The 21338-nt window shown below is 34.4% G+C and overlaps 1 protein-coding gene across 2 annotated transcripts in view; it reads right to left on the reverse strand.

The window, feature by feature from the left end:
• Window positions 1-9694: 9694 nt before the first annotated feature.
• The window catches only part of HGF (hepatocyte growth factor), a 79971-nt gene continuing 68327 nt past the window's right edge, over window positions 9695-21338 (reverse strand). For both annotated transcript variants that reach the window (XM_055301293.1, XM_055301292.1), the window contains exons 16-18: window positions 21110-21216; window positions 20841-20986; window positions 9695-13387 (exon numbers count right to left, since the gene is read on the reverse strand). In XM_055301293.1, coding sequence (XP_055157268.1) covers window positions 13211-13387; window positions 20841-20986; window positions 21110-21216 — 430 coding nt within the window. In that variant the 3' untranslated portion in view covers window positions 9695-13210. The remainder of the gene's footprint in view (window positions 13388-20840; window positions 20987-21109; window positions 21217-21338) is intronic.

Here is a 21338-nt window from a genome sequence, read left to right on the forward strand (position 1 = left end):
AGGTGAGTTAGAGAATTACATCAATACTTACTTTAAGAGTGTATTGTAGTGATACTAGTTTGTTATCTCTCCACCCTGTTGCTACAGGGAAAATAGGTTCTTTAAGGATATCCATCTAAAAACAGATGGAACAGATCTAGAGCAGTGTTTTGCTCCCAGACAATGAGGCTGGCAGGAACTGAACAAGAATGTGGGATCCAGCCAGCCAGCTGGTTGGGATAAAGGCCAAAAAGAGGTTACACCTAGGGTCAAACTCAAAAACTTAAGTAGAACATAGCAGAGAGTGGAGATGGGAGGCAGAACGATTTCAGGAAGACAGAAGATTCATGGCAAAGTTATTGAGGCAAGAGACAAAGGAACAAATGAAAAGAAACAAACATTAAAACAAAACAAATCCCTTTCTTTCAAGCAGCTAACATGGTATCTTTTTGTCTGAAATGCAGTTAGCACGGAGGAAGGGGGGGAGATGCACTGAGTGAGCTCTGAGGTCACTAAGTGGTTTGGGGTCTGTATCCCGGCAGATGGAGAGCCAAGGAATGACTGTAGGCCTGGGCTGCGTGTGTCTTTTATGTAGATCATTAAAACAGCACAGACAATGATGGTTTAAAGGAGAACAAATGTGAATTTGGCACTTTAGGATACTGTAACGGTCGAGAGACATCAGGAGGGCTTTACCTGAGCAAAAGGAGGTTAAAAAAGAAGAGGAATAATGATTTTTCAAGGCATAATTAGGTGTCAGAATCAGAAGACCTGGCTGGCTGAGCTGTGGGGAAGTGAGAAACGGATGGGGTGGACCGTGGCTCTCACCCTAGTTTCGGGGGTTTGCAGGTGATACTGCCACAACTGGAATATGAAACAGAAAATATTAGAGGAGAATCAGGTTTGGAGGGAAGCCACATTTCCAAACACGTTCTGAGTTTGGAAGATAACATTTGAAGTACCCGTTGGACCTCCAGGTGGAGAGGTGCACAGAGTGCTTGTCTTCCTGAGTAAAACCCAGGAGAGGATTCGGGACTCTAGATACACTAACCTCCAAGCATAACACTGTAAGAAAGGTCCAGAAAATTCAACTGACTAAAATGCATGCCACATTATTGTGTGGTTAATAAAAACAACATTTTTTTTTCAGTTTGTCTTTCCTTAAAAAAACACACACATGAAAGTCAAGTTTTTGCAACGGTGCATTTTTAACTCCAGGCTGAAGGGATAAAGCTTCAAATGAGCAGAGGCCACATTAACAGTCCTTCCTCTTGCCAATCAGAACGATTCGTGAAGGAAAGACACTGCAATTTGCAGACAGGAGCACTGGACTAAGGTGGGCTTTTCGTTTTGTTTTAAGACATGCGAATGTCCTGCGGATGCTGATGGTATTCCAGGGCACGTAGAGACAGAGTTTAAAGGTTCAAACTGATGAGTGAAGGTGGCTGAGGGCTCTATGGATCATGTGTATAACAGCAGGATCTAGACTACTATTGAATAAGCTTTTAAACCCGTGTGTGACCTTATCTTTAGGAAACTTAGAGCTAGACTTTCAAAGTCACAGGTTGTACAACCACAGGACACCCCTGGCCCGATCTGAGGAACTGGAAGCAATTCTAATCTGCAACAGAACCAGTCTTCTCCTTCCTTTCTTCTTCTTCTTCTTTCTTCTTCTTCTTCTTCTTCTTCTTCTTCTTCTTCTTCTTCTTCTTCTTCTTCTTCTTCTTCTTCTTCTTCCCCCTCCTCCTCCTTCTTCTTCTTCTTTCTTCTTCTTCTTCTTCTTCTTCTTCTTCTTCTTCTTCTTCTTCTTCTTCTTCTTCTTCTTCTTCTTCTTCTTTCTTTCTTCTTCTTCTTCTTCTTCTTCTTCTTCTTCTTCTTCTTCTTCTTCCTTCTTCTTCTTCTTCTTCTTCTTCTTCTTCTTCTTCTTCTTCTTCTTCTTTTCTTCTTCTTTCTTCTTCTTCCTTCTCTTTTCAGAAGCAATCTTCTAAAGCTGCTTTAAGAAATAGAATCACCTCTCTGGGTGAGGAGCTCTCACAGATTCCTGAGTTGGTTAGCCCCAGCAGGTTTACTTCCCCACCACTTGGGAAGGATGGTCCCACAGTCATTCCACTTTTGTGAGAAAATTAATCCCCCAGCTTGTCCTTAGAAGGCTTCTTCCCACCAGGGATGGGATCACATCACAAACTGCACTGGAGAAGGAAGCCAAATGACCTCCGCGTTGGCTCACTCCCTGTGAAGGGTCCTAGATCTCTACCTGGGACCCCCTCTCTCTACCAGGCCTTCGTCCACATGCCCTTAGGCGAGAAAGTAAGTTAGACCTCCCTTTTGCTCAGGCAGTATTTTAAGGTTTTCTTTTTAACTCTTCTTTTAAAATTCTTTTTAAGTACTACAGTTCTTCTGAGGTTTTGACCATTATGTTTTTTTATATTTACGATCTCAGTTTCAAACTAAGTAAATGATAAAATCAAGGTGTTGAATTAAAAAAGGAGTGCATTTATTTCCAGCACTGGCTGTACCTCTAGCTGTGTGACTAAGCAAGTCATTTCACTTTTCTCTTCCTTTTTTCCCCCCTGTAAATCAAAGGGGTGATTTTTAGCATGTTTTTGGAGTTCTCAAAGTCTCTTATTCCATGTAATATAATGCAAAGATAAATATGTAAATCATGTTTTTTTTCTGGGACTGCAGTGACCCTATGTAAAAGATTATAAATGGCCTTTGAAGGTGTTTCCCTCTTTCATAAAACACCCCCTGGATATCTACAATAAAGGGAAGGTGCTATTCTTTTTTTTTTTTTTTTTTTTTTGCTTCAGAATAGGTTCTGGGCTTTTTCCTCCCCATATGGGTGCCCTTTGAATTCTTACCATACCTGTTTCTCTGAAGTTCTTACTATTTGTATCTCACAGGCATGTTGCTTTTCTTTGTCAATAGCTATATCCCCCTCCCCCATCAAAGATAAAGAAGCTTCCCCTTCTAAACTAGCCGCCTTACCTTCAAACTTCAATTCCATAGTAATTAGTATTGCAAGCAACTCATACTTTAGCCATTCATATTTGAAGGTGAGAAAGCCATGGTCCTCTAGTTGATGCCTCACAGAACTCTGGGCCAGGCGTACTTGAACAACAGTTTGACCTCTGAATAGCTTCTTGCTCATATCCTGCACAGATGATAGCAACGTTTTCTTATTTAAATAAGAGTTTCCCCTTTTAGCCTACTTTTAGGGAAAATAATTAAATGTTCATTCAACATAATGGAAGGAAAGGGTCAAGCAGATTTAATATTAAAAATAAGCCCCAAGTGTGTTCATATTACGGATTATTTGAACACTTCCTTTTCTCTAAAGTGGATATAGTTGTAGAACTTGCCTATGTAACATTGTAATGATTATTAAATGAGATAAAACAGAGCCTGGCAAATAGAAAGCACTGAATAAGCATTATGTATTATTATTAGATCATCTTCAAATATAATTAAAAGCTTATTATGATAAAACATTGATCAGTCTTGTGCTAGCAAAAGAAACCTTTACAATTTCATCTCAAATAATTGCTCATGTTCTCTCTGTTTGAGAAGTTGTGTTATTCTCCTGATGATAAATGTATAAACCTCTCTGAATCTACTAAAAGTGTTATGAGATTCTTGAGAATGTAATGAAGAAAGGGCAGGATTTAAAAGATTAGGAACCTGGAAAAACTGAACCAAGAAAGGGGAAGATAAAAGAAAAGTAACTCTAAACTTAGTTAAACAAATAGTAATGCAATGATGGAAGTGTTCAAAAAAAGAAAAATAATATTCAAATTGGCAGACTTTAAGACTACAGCAATATAGAAGGATTAAGAAAAGATGAGACAAAAAGCTCTGCAAAATCTGGTATGTTCCAGAAGCTCTTTGCTCTTCTCAGATACAATTTCATGTTCTTGTTTTGTGTTTGTCTCCCACGCTTCTCTGTATTTATAATGAGGGTAGGGGCCCAGTTTTACTTATTCACTATTATACTTCCAGTGCCCAGCACATAGTAAATGATCAATAAACATTTGCTCACATAATACAAAGTGTATGACGAAAGCTAGTAGAAACCACCTCCCTGACACCACCATGAAAGGACTTTGAAGATACTACTATTTTAATAGTAAACAAAATTTAGAGATGTATATGTCATTATATTTTGGAACTGATCAGAGGGGAAAAATGCTGCAAGCACATAATTACTGACACATTCATGTAACAAATATTTATCATGTAGGGTTTAGCCAGTACTGAAGATAAATATGTGAAGAATTTCAACTTAGCCTTTCATGTTCTCACAGAGCTTACAGCCTAACAGGAGAGAAAAAATATATATATACAAATATCAATGTGATTAAATGAGGTAAGTACTCCGAAATAGAAGTATATCATACTTTCAGATGTGTAATGTGTAACTGGGTCAGGAGAGTGGGTGGGGGGACAACTGGTGACATTTAAACTTGAGGATGAAATAGGCATTAGTCAGACAAAAACTAGTGTGTCTGTGGGGGGTGGCGTGGGGGGGGCGGGTAATTCCAGGCAGAAAGAATAGCATAGACAAAGACTTCAGGGAAGGAAAGAGCTTAACATACTCTTAGGATGGAAAGAGTCTGCTATAGATAAATGTAATGGGCAAAAGGAGAAGAAGTGCTGGGTGAGTCGGACAGTCAAGGACAGTCCATAGAGGTATCGGCAGGCCAGTGGGAAATCACTGAAGGATTTTAAGCACTAGTATGATGCAGCTATATTTTAAAACGTGCACTTTAGAAACTGGATAGAAAATGGTTTGGAGTAAATAGGGAGAGATGTTTTGATATTATTGTAGTAATTGAAGGCAAAAGAGAATTGTGGCTTGGGTCATGGCGGAGCCACTGGAGATGAAGACGTGTGAAAGATGGAGCACATATTTGGGAAATGAAACCGATCTCTTAGAGTTTGTTCAGATAGAGAGAGGGAGACACAACACAGGTAAAAACTAACTTTCTGGATCCTGGTTTGAGTAAACCAGATCCATGTGCCTTTTGTGGAGAAGATCGAAGGGACGGAAGGTATTGTTGTTTGGTTTTGGATACATGTTTAGACGGTGACAGCACATCCAAGCAGTGATGTCAAGTAGACAGTTAAGCTCTCGCCTTTGCATCTCCATCTGGCACCCCCCAGCTCTTTCCCATTTAGCTGCCGGGCAGAGGCTCCAGCCAGGTCCACCTGTAAGTTATGGCAACGGAAAGATGCTGACGCCCTTGAAGCTGAGAGCAGTGTTGTAAAGCTTTAGAGAGTGACGTTGATTTAGGGAAAGCTTTGTGTTTCCCTGTTACTTTGGATTACAGTTAAGATATAATTGATGGAGGCGGCAAATAAAAAAGGTGGAAAGAATGAAAGAATAAAAATCGGACATTGACTGTGAAGGCAGACGATCCATGCTCAGACTCTATGTTTGTTTATTTTAGGATGACTCATTACACTTAGTGATTACCGTGGATCTGGGAAATGCAGAGAGTTATGACTAAGAAGGAAAGAGCCTAATAAAGAATAATGCTTTAGATCTTTTTCTCACTTTACTTCTGGGTCCCTGTAAAGACCCACAGAAAATGTCGCCCAGTTTCCCTCCAGGTTTATTTTCCTTCCCTTTTCCTCTTTTCATTTTTCTTTCTTTTATAACCTTTACTTACCATTTTCCCCCTTAGCTCCCCTGTTTCCAACACTGGAAGTTTCAGCTGATGTGGGGACTAGCAAGATGGGAAAACACTATGATGTTTTGGCCTTTTTTTCTTTTTTTTTTTTTTTTAACCTTTGGGTGTGAAACAGTATCACTTTCATATGTTTGTGTCATCATCCTTTTATGTTGATAATATTATATGAGAGGTCAAAGTAGATGGAATACATATGTCAGGAAAAATATGCTTCAACTCTTAAGTGTCTGAATTTTACTCAGATTGAGTGTAAAAAGGCAAAAATTTGCCAAATGGAAAGATTGTTGGGAGATTTTTTTAAGAAAAGAAAAAATCTAGATTATAAAAGACAATAGAAATCTCATAGTATGTAGTTACCACTGACTCCTTTTCAGAAAATAAATATGTAATATTGTCTACATAATTTTAAAGGGGTAAAGTTCAAGAATATGTCATACCATGCTCTCTCATGGAGCTTCAGAACACGTATGATCGTCCAAAGGTCCCTGAGAACTCTTCAATAAGGTGACCTGTATAAAGTAGCCCAGCATCCCTAAATGTTAGTCAAGCCCCAAACATTTTGTTTTCGTTACAGCTTTAAAGCGTCCTGTAGAATAATGTCCCATGAGAGAAAAGTTTGGGTAAAGCTTACCTAAGTCATTGAAGAAATATTTCCATTTTAAGAAATATGCACAGTAAGAGCTTCTATGAGTTTTCATATTCATTTATGCATTATGATGTCTTCAGAATGTGAAGATTCTGAATGGTACCTAAACTATCTGACTGAAATATCAAGCTTATTTTCCCCGTATTCTTACTCTCTTAACCAGAAGGACCTGAGCATTTCTTCTTAGAATAACTCTTGGAACAACCAAAGTGCACCTTCTTCTTTCTCCTCTAAAGATAAGATCTTTAATGATTTTTATCATTCCATAGTGTCAAATTTTTCATTATTTTTCTTTGATAGGTTATAAAGTTTTCACTTTAGGATATAATCCTATATTCTAAACTATCACTGCATTTGAATTTTAGCAACTTAAAAAATTAGACTCTGAAAACTGAACATCTTTGTAAAACTTTAAATATGTATGAAAAAATATGAAAATTCATCTACCCCTTCATGTCACTTCATTGCAACATGTTACCCAAGTTGATTTCTCTCAGTTAAGAAAATTCACCAAATGAAAACCGTTTGCTAATTGAATAACAATATTGTGAAACTACTCAATGCACAGCAGATGGCATATTTGCATATATCTAATGAGTAGACTATTGCTGCCTCAGAATATTTTTGCAATAATTGGTATGATCCTTTTCCCCTCAATGTTATGACATCAGTGTTTTGTGGTAGCGTGTAAAGGAGAAAGGGGAAAACATTCACAGACGTAATCAAAACTGTATCAGATTTTGTATCAGGTGTTTACATAAAGTACACACCTGCATCCATTAGCAAGCTACAATCTAGTTCTCCATTTTTTATTTTTATTATTTTTTTAATTTATGATAGTCGCAGAGAGAGAGAGAGAGGCAGAGACACAGGCAGAGGGAGAAGCAGGCTCCATGCACCGGAAGCCCAATGTGGGATTCGATCCCAGGTCTCCAGGATCGCGCCCTGGGCCAAAGGCAGGCGCCAAACCGCTGCGCCACCCAGGGATCCCCATTTTTTATTTTTAATAACTACATTTACAAATATAAAGGTATAAACTCTTCAGAGTTAATAACTCCTCACTTTTCTAGATGCATGCTCTAGTGTATGAAATACAATAAACAATTGAAAAAGTCTCATTTACTAATTGAAATCTAAATAATGTAATTAAATATGAAGCCCTAAGATTCTTAACCTCTATTGAAGTTGCCTAATCTTTACAAAAGTTGCACATCTCTGTGTAATACTGATAAACCTTCAAAAAGAGGGTGGATGATAAAATATTAATAATTGCAAAATATTTTAAGATATCATTACAGGTGAAGCATTGTGCAAAATAAGAAACATACAAATATTGATAACAAGACATTGCTGATGTCTCCAAGCAGCCCAAACTGAGTGGAGGCATTTTGCACATTAAAAGTTAAGCAGAATAAAACAGGGCCCCTGGGTGGCTCAGCGGTTGAGCGTTTGTCTTTGGCTCAGAGTGGGGGATCCTGGGACCTGGGATCCAGTCCCACATGGGGCTCCCTGCAAGAAACCTGCTTCCCCCTCTGCCTATATCTCTGCCTCTCTCTGTGTCTCTCATGAATAAATAAATAAAATCTTAAAAAAATAAAAATAAAAGCAAAACAGAAAAAAAAACAAAACAAAATAAACCTCATGTAGTCAGTCATAGGCAGACTGATAACAAGTGGAAAGAAACCATCAGCAAACCCAGCAGTAGAGTTGAAGAAGTAATGACTTCTAAATAAAGATGTTGAGGATGGATCACAAGGGAAATTGCATGACCTTTGAAGGTTGGGAGAGTTAAAGAGAAGCCTGGTATTTACAGGAACTGTTTGAACACAGACATGAAGTTTAAAAGTGAAGACATTTATGATGTGAAATAAAATGATGAAAATAAAGTGATGGATGTTCAGGAGTGTTTGAGAAAAATGAGGGCCCAAAGTCAGTTTGGAGTTAGAAAATATGTCAGATTGATAGGTTTTGTTTGTTTTGATGTTGTTCTCTACCTTTTAAAAGCATACAATAATATATATATATATATATATATAATCTGGGCGCCGGGGTGGCTCAGTAGTTAAACGTCTGCCTTTGGCTCTGTTGATGATCCCGAGGTCCTGGGATTGAGCCCCACTGGGCATCAGGCGCTCTGCTCAGTGGGGAGTCTGCTTGTCCCTCTCCCTCTGCCCCTCACCCTGCTTGTGTGCACGCGTGCTGTCAAATAAATAAAATCTTTAAAAAAATACATGTACATAATCTATTATCACACATTCTTTTGAATTATTTCCTTTATCCAGTATTTTCTGTCTTGCTTGCTTAGCGGTGGTTTAGGCTATAATGTATTCTTCATAGGACTGTAAACTTTGCCCGAATTACTACGAATATTCTTTTTATCTTGAAGTTACTTTTAATTTTGGCTTTCCTAAACAATACATGCAATTAAGATAAGTTGAGATTTGTAAATGTAACAGTCTGGATAGATGATTGATAGATTAGATAGATAGATAGATAGATAGATAGATAGATTAGATAGATAGATAGATAGATAGATAGATGATAGATGATAGATAGATGATAGATAGATAGATAGATAGATAGATAGATAGATAGATTCTCTGATACTGCTATCAGAAATACTGATACCAGAAATGAATAAATGCATATATTCTTCTTAGATAATAATTATTAGGAAGATCAGATACTATCAAGGGCTCTAGAATTAGATACACTAATCATCATTTGATATAGGCATCTATGCCAGAAAATTAATAGTACAATTTTTTTGAGGAAGAGGCAATATAACTTGAAATAATCAGTAGGTTACAGAGCTCTTTTTGGTTAGATTGGTTGATAATCTGTTCTTCCAAACTTGCTTTTGATTTTAATTAGGTGAGTCTGGTAGATTCACATTTATTCTGAATTTAATGCATATTTTAAAGCTATACTCCAAATTGATTTATTGAATCATTTACAATTACTTTTGTGATATATAGTGATATAGTAAAGGAATTTAGATGATCATTCATAACAATATTTTGCTTTTATTAGCAAGTTATATCATAGCACCATGCTAGCAAATATGAAAATGACTAAATAATTATATAATAGAGTGGGAGAACAAAATGCATAGAGATTAATAGTTTACTGAAGACCGGCTGATAATGCCATGGATAGAAGTTGGAGTAAAATAATGATTATTTGTCTTAGTTCTAGTCTTCATTGCAACAAAGTATATGCAATTTCTGTCAATGAGATCATGGTTGTTTTCTGCAGTAAGCCCTCGAGCAGATTCAAATATGTCCATGTAGATAATTATAATAAGAGAAAGGAAGCATTTTGATAAAATATTTTATTATTATTAAGAATAATAATATAATCATGGTTATAAAAATAGCAACTTTATTAACTACAGAAACTTTATACACAAGTCATAACCACAGTGTTCCCTTTTTGGGTAAGCATCCAGCTATACCACTCAATAGGCAGCTTATCAATTTCCTATTTACACCAAGACAAACAGTCATAACATCCACAGTATTCCATTTTCAGTTTCCTAAAGAAAGAAACTTTCTGTGCAAATGGAAATGAACCTACTTAAAATACACTGTCAAGATTTTTGGGACTGGAAAATTTTAACATTTTTTTTGTATTAGTAAATTTTTAGCACAAAACTCACTTGAACATTGAAAGATAACTTCTTTTTGTACTTTATTGTGGAAAGTATTTACACATAGACTATGTCTTTTTATTCAAGTTAATTTTATTGTTCTCATGAGTTTGTCTATAAAGATGGGACATACTTAAAAGTTTATTTGGACCCTTAGTAAACAATTTAAAGGTTTTTAGTATTAGAGTTTATTAAAATTCTTTACCTCATGATTTCTATATTGCCATACCAGTTTTCTTTAAAAAAAAAAGAAGATATTTAGCAAACAACGAAAAATGTCTGATAATAATTTCTCACTTCTTGACAGTGCTTTTTTTTCTTTTTAAGAGAATGTTGTGGCTATAACATTCACTTTGTATAGTACCATTGGTACCAACAAGAAATATTCACAGGAATAAGTGAAATACAATTTTTCTATCACATGCCGTTATTGTTATTATCCTTGCTTTCCAGTGTCTCATGGTTCCCATAGTTTGAAACACTTAGATAGCAAGCAAGAGCCTGTTAATACTAGAAATTGACTCAATATAAACCATTTTACTGAGGACCTGCCCACAGCAAATAGGTAAAACTCATTACATATTTTACAATAAAATTAAAGAAGTATACAAAAGGATTATCATCCCTTCTGCACGGCAGAGGCATTATGACAAATATTTTAATTTTACATTACTATTCCTGGCAGACATAAGAAAATGTCCACAATTACAACAGCACATCACCATCATTCAAACAGCCCAAACAAAAATAGCACTGAAAACTTCTAATTTAAAAGATCTTTTTGTCCATTACTCAAAATACAATGGATTTTGGATAAGTTGGATTTTCATTTTTTGTCATTTATTAAGAAAAGAATGACCAGGAAATAGTATCTTTTCGCCAGAGAAAAATTATATGATTATTCATTGTCCTACCACCTAAAAACAGTGATTTTTCATTGTCCTACCATGGATCTTGCTCATCTTGCTTTTATTATTAATTTTACTGATCTCCCTCTATTACAAAGGGAACTTCCCAAAACTAGGACTCCTTTGTGCACCATGTCAATGGTTTTATTGGTGGTATGTTTTCACCCTATAATAAAATGGAAAACATTGAGTTCAAAATATCTAAAAAGTTAGCTGCATCTTATGTCTAGGTAATCCCATCTCTCTGTGGAAATTTAGAGGAAAAGACAAAAAAGAAATATTTTAAAATGTGAGTATTTAGACATATTAGAATTTCATAAATGTTTAACAAGTATCATTAATATATGACAATCAAATTTTGCCAGTTTGTCAAGAAAAAACTGAAAAATACTCTAATTTAGGAACAATATATCTTTGAAATTCCCAGTGTTTTGATTAAAATGATATATTGCATAAAGAAAGAAAAATGCAATCAAAGAAGATGGTGTGGACTGATGACTTTCTGGATCTCTCTTTGCTTTCACTGTTCCTTGATACCAGCACATATTTTATTACAGTATGTTCAATTTGTATGGCACAATTCAGATATACATTTCTGGATTTGCATAGGCATTTCTGGATTTTCTGTCCTATACTCTATGGACTAAGCTTCAAATAATTTAAGAGCATTTTACTCAAGATCGAACAGTGTTCTTTGAGGCATTTAGAGCATTGTTTGGATCTCTGGCCTTAATTGATACCATTTAAGAGAAACGAATTAGAGAAATGGATTGGAATCACTCAAATAATTCTTTTTAAGTTTGTATAGAATGATTTTGTGAAAATTCACAGCCTATTCTACTAGTCCTTGTTGTCTCATTTCTTGACAAATATGTGATTTTTTAGCTAATCATGTCAAACATAACAATAAATATGATAATTTGGTTTTATGAGACAGAATACAAAATTTGAATGGATATTCCCCATGGCATTAGAAAGATCTATGTAAAACAAAATAAGATAAAATGAAGACATATTGATAAAATATTTCATTCTGCAGATTCAACTCCACTTTAAAAAATAATTGAATTCAGAGTTTAGATAAGCTAGCTCCTTTCCTTTCCTTTCCTTTTAGTTTTTTCCCTTTACTTGAGTAAAATTTTATTAGGCTAAAAACTTCCAGGTTGATAAATGTATTTTGATTTTTTTCATCAAGATATACTTTAATTCATAGTTTGATGAAAGTCTATTTACAAATCATTGGGGATATATGGAAATTTTCCTCCAAAATAATTTTAAAAATTTTAAAGAAAGTGAGCTACAAGCCAATCACAGCAGCAAGTCTTAGAGTTAACCTACTTAAATACATTTTTAAGCTTCAATTAGACAATTGCCTAAGAATAATAAAGAAAATACTTTAGGAAAGTGGATATAAAAGTATCTTGCATAAATAAGGTTCCCTAAATTTGAAGGAAAGAAATAATACTGATACACATATACCCTCTTCCCTTTAAGAATTAGAAACTACACAATGACTAGGATGATAAATATATTTAAACACCTAGATTAGATGTTACTTAACTTTATGGGTCATGACCACACCTTAAATGCCAACCAGTAGAGGTCATCTGCAGATTATTTACAGAGAATGAGCTGATCACTTCTATTTTGCATCTTTCCCTAAAATTTCTACTAATCTTCAGAAATTTCTATTTTTCTCTTAAGGAAAAGCTACAAATACATACTTTCAGAATATTTAGAGGTTACATACATATACCATGATTTGAACTCTAGTGCATGCACATTGTACCCAGGTCTGAATATATGGGTACATGATTTTGTAAAAAGTATGTGTACCAGTATTACAGGATACACAGTGAGGAGAAATGAATGAAATATAATGTATGGTATATGAAAGGTAATATAATTTAATATAGAGTTACAGTTTAAGGACACAGGTATAAATTGTCTTTGTGAGGTTAAAATAATGTTTAACTTATGGTTTATTCATAAACTAACCTTGGAAAGCAGCGTAGAGAGATTAATTGAACTTTTCTGTTAAATCTTTTATCATCCAGCAATTATACCTTTGCAATTTTTAATCCATTCAAGTATCTTCAGGAGATATGTTACTACACTTGCATGTACCTTAATTCACTTCAACATTTACAAAATAACACTGACAAACAAAACAACAGAAAACACCCATAAATATTAATGAGTATCTTAACAAACATGACACTCAAGTAGTTGTCTTAGGATTGTTTTAAGTGACACTTTAATTCCATGTTCTCCGAAATCTTCGTGTAAAAGAGAATTGTATTGATGGAAGCTTCAGACACAGTTACATCAGCTATGACTGTTGTATCTTATACGTTAATATAATTTTGTGTATCCATTTTGCATAATATGCTACTCGGACAAAAATGCCAGGACGATTTGGAATGGCACATCCACGACCAGGAACAATGACGCCAAGAACCATTCTCATTTTATGTTGTTCGCAAACAAGTGGGCCACCATAATCTCCCTAAGAGAAAGACATGCAACAATAACAACAAGGACAACAAAGTATTATTTTAGAAACAAAAGTTAAGAATTCATGAGTATCTTCTATATTGATTTCTATCTCAAATATACACATACAAAAAAAGAGAATAGCTGCAACTGAGATATGAAGACACCAAGAGATGTACTAGACCATTGGTCATCTTTCTACTGAATTACCCAAGTCAGAGTGATAGAAGTACAAAAGTTCAAAGTCTTGTCCTGTGGAGTATTCATTTAAAAATGACTTGCTTAGGGGCCCCTGAGTGCTCTTGAGTTCAGCTCAGGTCATGATCTCATGGTCATGGGATCGAGCCCTGCATCAGGCTCCACACTCAGCACAGAATTTACTTGCCCTCCTCCCTCTGCTCCTCTCCCTGCTTGCATACACACTCATAAATAAATAAATAAATAAATAAATAAATAAATAAATAAATACATGCATACATAAATACATAAATACATACATACATACATAAAATCTTTAAACAAAAAAGAATGATTTGCCTTATACAAAATATGTACTCATCTTTTAAAGAGGGTTTTTCTCTGTTGAATGCAGATTAACACCAAACAACTAGTAGCTATTTAGAGGGTACACTTTATATTTACTTTTATTTTCTTCTCATGTTCAAAATATGTTCAATATAGAAAATTTAGAAAATGTTGAAAAATACAAGAACTTTTGTATTCCACCTATAATCATACAGTTTTAATGATTAAATTTCATCACAAATTCCCTTATTTCTAAGGCTTTTTGTTTTCCTTCCTTCAATCTTGTCCCCAGAAAGATTTTAGCAAGTTAAATATAAATTCTAATTGATAAAATAATTCTATTTACTGTTGGCAAATTACATTTTCAGGCATAAAGAAAGAGTATTTTTGTATTTACTACTGTATTTGTAGTTAATATACTTATATATATTATATCTCATAGTTCCCTTTGTGGAAGGTAGCCTATAATTTCATGGCATTTCTTATATAGTTACCCTATTTTATCATCAGACACAGATGACAGATGAAAGATGATAAACTGATTGATTTGTGTATATATTTTTATAAACATGTATATACTAATGTGTATTATTATATATAATTATTGCAAATATGTTACATCACTTTCATGCACGATGTAACCTTCTAAGATTGCAATGACTGGCTTCTGGTATCCTTGTGTGAGAAGAGTGAGACTACCCTGAATTTTCCCTAACAGTGATGTGATGAGATGAACTACTGCAGAATTTAGTTCTGTAACAAGGGTAAAGAAGAGTGCTATGGGCATTGTATGATGGGGAAAATCAAGGTGCGGGTGAAGTAGGAGATAACACAATAAGGGAAAAGAGTTTATTCCAGGAGACATTGTATGAACCATGCCATATGAGTTAATAAATCTGATTTTTAAATAAATGCACCAGTGATCACTGATACAAATAATTCTCCAAAGCAATTCACTTTGGCAGACTTTCACCAAATGTGATCCTATTGCTATTATATAAACATTTGGGAGATTTTCTTCAGTGTTTAGATTTCAGCGGCTACAGGGATTATATTACCTTATTTGAAATATAAGTGATATTAAAATTAAAAAAAACATTCTGGAAGATAAATGCATTTCTAGGAAGTGACAGAATCAATTTAAAATTTTCTTGTCAATATGGATAAAAAATAAATATATGATACTGTAATAAATAATTCAATGCTAAAATTAGAACTCTAAAAATATACAGATAATACATCACCTTAGAGGCTGTTCCTGCTGAGCAGTTGCTGAAGCATTTTTAGTAACAGCAAAAAGGCCAGAAAAGTGCATGGCCTCTTAAATGATCTTGAAGCTGTGTTGAACTCAAAACTTTATGTTTAAAGGGCTTTTGATGCACCAACTGAAAGGGCACCTGAGGGGCTCAGTGGTTGACTGCCTGCCTTTGGCTCAGGATGTGATCCCAGGGCTCTGGGATCAAGACCGGCATCAGGCTCCCAGCAGGGAGCCTGCTTCTCCCTCCCTCTGCCTGTGTCTCTGCCTCTCTCTCTCTCTGTCATGAATAAATAAATAAAATCTAAATAAATAAATAAATAAATAAATAAATAAATGGCTTTTAGTATAAGTAGGTAGGTAAGCAAGATCAATCAATCAATCAATCAATCAATCAAGCTTTCTCCTAGCAGATTTTCAATTCTAATAATGAACATAGTAATACTGGTCTACTGGAAAAACATCAAATTTGAAAGTGGTTATAAACACACAATCTGTTTCTAACTATATCATTTTAAAGCAGTTTTTAAAACTCTGACTTAGTAATAAGCTTTTTTTTTATTAATCTCAGATCAATATATATAGCACATGCATGGCACCACATATTTATATTCCATATTCAGAATTTTTTCCTACATGTCAAAAGATATTTCACTATTTATTTTCCCCATTCCATGCCTTATCTCACAGAGTATTCCCCAACTCCATAGCTCCTAGGCCTAGAGACTGTGTCTCTCACATTCAAAATACATCTAAACATTCCAACCAAAAGACATAAGGTAACAGAATGGATAAAAAAGCAAGACCTGTGTATACGCTGCCTAGAAATAATTTCACACCTAAAGATATGTAGATTGGAAGGGAGAGGATGGAAAAGCATTTATCATGCAAATGGAAGTGAAAAGAAAGCTGGGGTGGCAATAATTTTATCAGACAAAACAGACTTTAAAACAAGAACTGTAACAAGAGACAAAGAGGGACACTATATAATCATACAGGGAACAATCCGACAAGAAGATATAACAATTGTAAATATTTATGCACCCACCATGGGAGCAGCCTAGTACATAAAAAAGCTAATAACAAACATAAAGGAAATAATTGATGGTAACACAATACTAGTAGGAAAACTTTTAAGACCCCACTTATATCAATGGATAGATCATCCAAACAGAAAATCAACAAATAGTGGCTTTGAGTGACACAATGAACCAGATGGATTTAACATATATTCAGAGCATTCCATCCTAAAACAGTAGAATACACATTCTTTTCAATTCTGCATATGACATTCTCCAGAATAGATTACATATAAGGCCACAAAACAAGTCTTAACAAATTGAAAAAGATCAGAGGTATACCGTGCATCTTTTCCAACTACATCACCATGAAACTAGAAATCAACCACAAGAAAATATTGGAAAGACGACAAATATATGTAGGTTAAATAACACACTACTAAAGAGTGAATGAGTTAACCAAGAAATCAAAGAGGAAACCAAAAATACATGGAGACAAGTGAAAATAAAAACACATGGTCTAAAATCTTTGGGACATAGCAAAAACTGTTGTAAAATGGAAATTTATAGCAACACAGGTCTACCTCACAAAGCAAGAAAAAACAACCTAACCTCACACTGAAAAGACCTAGAAAAAGAACAAACAAAACTCAAACCCTGCAAAAGGAAGGGAATAATACAGATTAGAGTAGAAATAAAACAGAAAGAAAAAAAATCAATAGAACAGATCAATGAAAACAGAAGCTGGCTCTTTGAAAAGATCAGCAATTTTTTTAAGATTTTATTTATTTGAGAGAGAGAGAGAGAGCACTAGAAAGGGCAGAGAGTATAAGCAAGAAGGAGGGGGAGAGGAAGAGGGAGAAGCAGACTTCCCACTAAGCAGGGAACACAATGCGGGACCCAATCTCAGGACCCCAAGATCATGACCTGAGCCAAGCAGACACTTAACTAACTGAGCCACCCAGGAACCCCCTAAAAAGATCAACAAAATTAATTAACCTTTAGCCAGATTCATCATAGAGAGAGACAGAGAGAGGACTCAAATAAAATCAGATATGAAAAAGAGAGATAAAAATTGACACTACAGAAATACAAACAATTATAAGAGAATGTTATGAAAAATTACATGCCAACAAATTGGGCAACCTAGAAGAAATGAATAAATTCCTAGAAACATATAACTTCTCAAAACTGAATCAGGAAGAAATAGAAAATTTAAGCAAACCAATTAACACCAATGAAATTAAATCAGAAAAAAAAAACCTCCCAACAAACAAAAGTTGAGGAGCAGAAGGCTTCACAGGGGACTTCTACCAAACATTTAAAGAAGAGTTAATACCTATTTGCAAAGAATCCCAAAATAGAAGAGGAAGAAAAGCTTCCAAATTAATTCTATGATGCTAGCTAACATTACCTTGATATCAAAACCAGATAAAGACACTAGAGAAAAAGAGAACTACAGGCCAATATCCCTGATGAACATAGATGCAGAAATCTTCAACAAAATATTAGTAAACCAAATTCAACAATACATTTAAAAAATCATTCATCATGACCAAGTGAGAGTCATTCCTGGGGTATAAGACTGGTTCAATATTTGCAAATCAATCAACAAGATATATCACATGAATAACAGAATGGATAAAAACCATATGATTGTTTCAATAGATATAGAAAAAGCATTTGATAAATATGACATCCATTCATGACAAAAACCTTCAAGAAAGTGGGTTTGGAGGGAACACACCTCAACATTATAAAGGCCATCTATGAAAAACCCATAGCTAATATAATCTTCAGTGGGAAAAACCTGAGAGCTCTTCTTATATAGTCAGGAACAAGAAAGGGAAGTTCACTCTCACCATTTTTATGTAACATAGTACTAGAAGTCCTCCCCATAGCAATCAGATACCAAAAAGAAATCAAAGGTATTCAAATCAGTGAGGAAGAAGTCAAACTTTCACTATTTGCAGATGACATGATACTCTAAACAGGAAACCCTAAAGACTCCACCAAAAAAACTACTAGAACTGACAAATGAATTCAGTGAGGTCACAGTATACAAAACCAATGCATAAAAATCTATTGTACTTCCATATACTAATAATAAATATAATAATACTACTAATAATAATAAAGTATCAGAAAGAGAAATAAGGAAACAATCCCATTTACAATTGCACCAAAGATAATAAAAGGCCTAGGAATAGACTTAACCAAGGTGGTGAAAGACCTGTGTTCTGAAAACTATAAAACAATGATAAAAGAAATTGAAGATGACACAAAGAAATGAAAAGATATTCTATGTTCGTGGCCTGAGAGAACAAATATTGTTAAAATGTCCATGCTATAGATGAATCTATAAATATAATGCAATTCCTATCAAAATACCAATAGCATTTTATACATAACTAGAAAAAAGAAAACAAAACTCTAAAATTTGTATGGAACCATAAAAGACCCTGAAGAGCCAAAGCAAATGAAAAATTAAAAGAACAAAACTGGAGGTATCACAATGCTAGATTTCAAGATATATTACAAAGCTGTCATAACCAAACTGTATGGTACTGGCAAAAAATAGACACATAGATCAATGGAACAGAATAGAAAATCCAGAAATAAACCAACAATTATATATAGTCAATTAATCTTCAACAAAGGAGGAAGAAGATGCAATGGGAAAAAGACCATCTCTTCAACAAATGGTGTTGGGAAAACTGGACAGCAATATGCAAAGAATGAAACTGGACCACTTTCTTACACCATACACACAAATAATTCACACAAATTCAAAATGGATTAAGAATATAATGTGAGACTTGAAACCACTGAAAGCACTGGCAGTAATTTCTTCGATATCAGTCATAACAATATTTTTCTAGATATGTCCTTTGAGGCAAAGGAAACAAAAGCAAAAATAAATTACTGGGACTACATCAAGCATCAAAATAAAAACCTTCTGCACAGTGAAGGAAATAGTCAACAAACTAAAAAAGGCTACCAATGAATGGAAGAAGATATTTGTAAATGACATATCTGATGAAGAGTTAGCATCCAAAATATATAAAACTTATATAGGTCAACACTCAAAAAATGAATGATCCAATTGAAAAATGAGCAGAAGACATGAACAAACATTTTGAACAGACATGTGACAAGAGGTTCAACATCATTCATAATCAGGGGAATGCAAATCAAAACTACAATGAGATATTACCTCATACCTATCAGAAGGGCTAAAATCAAAACCACTAGAAGCAACAAGCATTGGCCACGATGTGGAAAAACAAGGCATTCTCTTGCACTATTGGTGGGAATGTAAACTGGTACAACTACGTGGAAGACAGCGTGGAGGTTCCTCAAAAAATTAAAAAATAGAACTACTGTATGATCCAGTAATTCCACTACTGGGTATTTACCCAAGAAGTATGAAAACACTGATTCAATAGGATACGTGCACTCCTATGTTTATTGCAATATTATTTACAATAGCCAAATTATGGAAGCAGCTCAAGAGTCCCTTAATAGAAGAGATGAATGGATAAAGAAGACACACACACACACTGGGATATTACTCAGCCATAAAAAAAGAATGAAATCTTGCCATTTGCAGGAACATGGATGAATCTAGAGTATATAATGCCAAGTGAAATAAGCCAGTCAGAGAAAGACAAGTACCATATGATTTTGAAATCATTCATATGGGGAATTTAAGATACAAAACAAAGAAAAAAAACCCCAAAAAACAAATAAAGAACACACTGATGCTTACCAGAGTGGGGTTGGGGAGGATGGATGACATAGGTGATGGGGATTAAGAGTACACTTATCATGATGAGCACTGAGTAATGATGTATATAAAATTTTTGAATCACTATATTGTATACCATAGACTAACACTGTATGTTAACCACACTGGAATTAAAATTTTAACAAAAATGTAAAAAAAATGTTCTCAACTTCAGAAATAATTTAAAAATAACAAAATGTGTATAAAAATTGATTAAAATTGATAAAATTTAAAAAGTAAAGAAAATATTACACGTAAAATAATGGTTTAACAGCTTGTCTATGTACAATAGGGATAGGAGCACTGTCAAGTTGAAAGAACAGTTGCCTAACAAATGAAAATGTTCAAGCTCTTAAAGTCACCAACTTCGACCTTTTGGTTTTTTAAAATAGAATTTGTTTAACCCCCCACCTCCCACACACACATACACACACAAGCATACACACACTGGCTTAACCAAAAACACATTTAAAAGTTTAAAATCAGGCATAGAGTTCATTTAGGGAGAACTTGGGGAGATCGGATAACTTTAGAAAACATTAGAAAAATGCAAGCTATTGTATCAAACTACATATTGGGGACTTTTAATTTGAACAGCTTTCCATTAGAGTTCTGGCTGTATTAGGTTATTGCTGTTTTGAGAGACAAATCTCATCATAGCTTGCTGATAATGAAACATGTTTTTTCTTACTATTTAGTTAAAATAAGTGCACAAGAGTAATGAAGGGGATTATCTTTCCCCAATTTCTCTCTCTTAGAACAAGTTGGTAGACAATGATTATTATTTGAGAAAAATGGACCAAACAAACAAAAAAGAAACATAAGAATCTATGATATTTACTATATACTTCTTATTTTTTTAAAATGCCCTTTTTACCTCACATGGTCCTGATACAATATTTTCAGCTCCAGCACAGATTTCAGACTCATTCAGTGTCACCTTCCCTTGATGGTATTGGCTGCATTTCTCATTCCCCATAATATAGAGATGTGCTACTCGTAATAGACCATCAAAGTTGATCGCTAGAATGGGGTAAAAATGTACAGTTAATGAACATAGGGTAAGGTGAGAAAAATGAGAAACAAATAGAATTGTTTTAAATAAAATAAGTATGATGTTGTCTTATCTTTTTAAAAATAGCTTACATCCAGTATAACCCCAGCCATAAACACTGCAAGTGGTTTTTTCAGGAATGGTGCATCCATAATTAGGTAAATCGATTGTACTAACAAAATCATCCAGGATAGCGGGCCTGAAAATAGAAAATGCAATGGTAAATACCCTTGATTGAATTCAACATAGAATTAATAAATTTAAATAAAAAAATAAATAAATAAAATAAATTTAAATTTAGTGTTAATCTTTAATATGATA

Source organism: Nyctereutes procyonoides, unplaced genomic scaffold, assembly GCF_905146905.1.
Source record: "Nyctereutes procyonoides isolate TBG_1078 unplaced genomic scaffold, NYPRO_anot_genome, whole genome shotgun sequence".
Classification (NCBI taxonomy): Eukaryota; Metazoa; Chordata; class Mammalia; order Carnivora; family Canidae; genus Nyctereutes; species Nyctereutes procyonoides.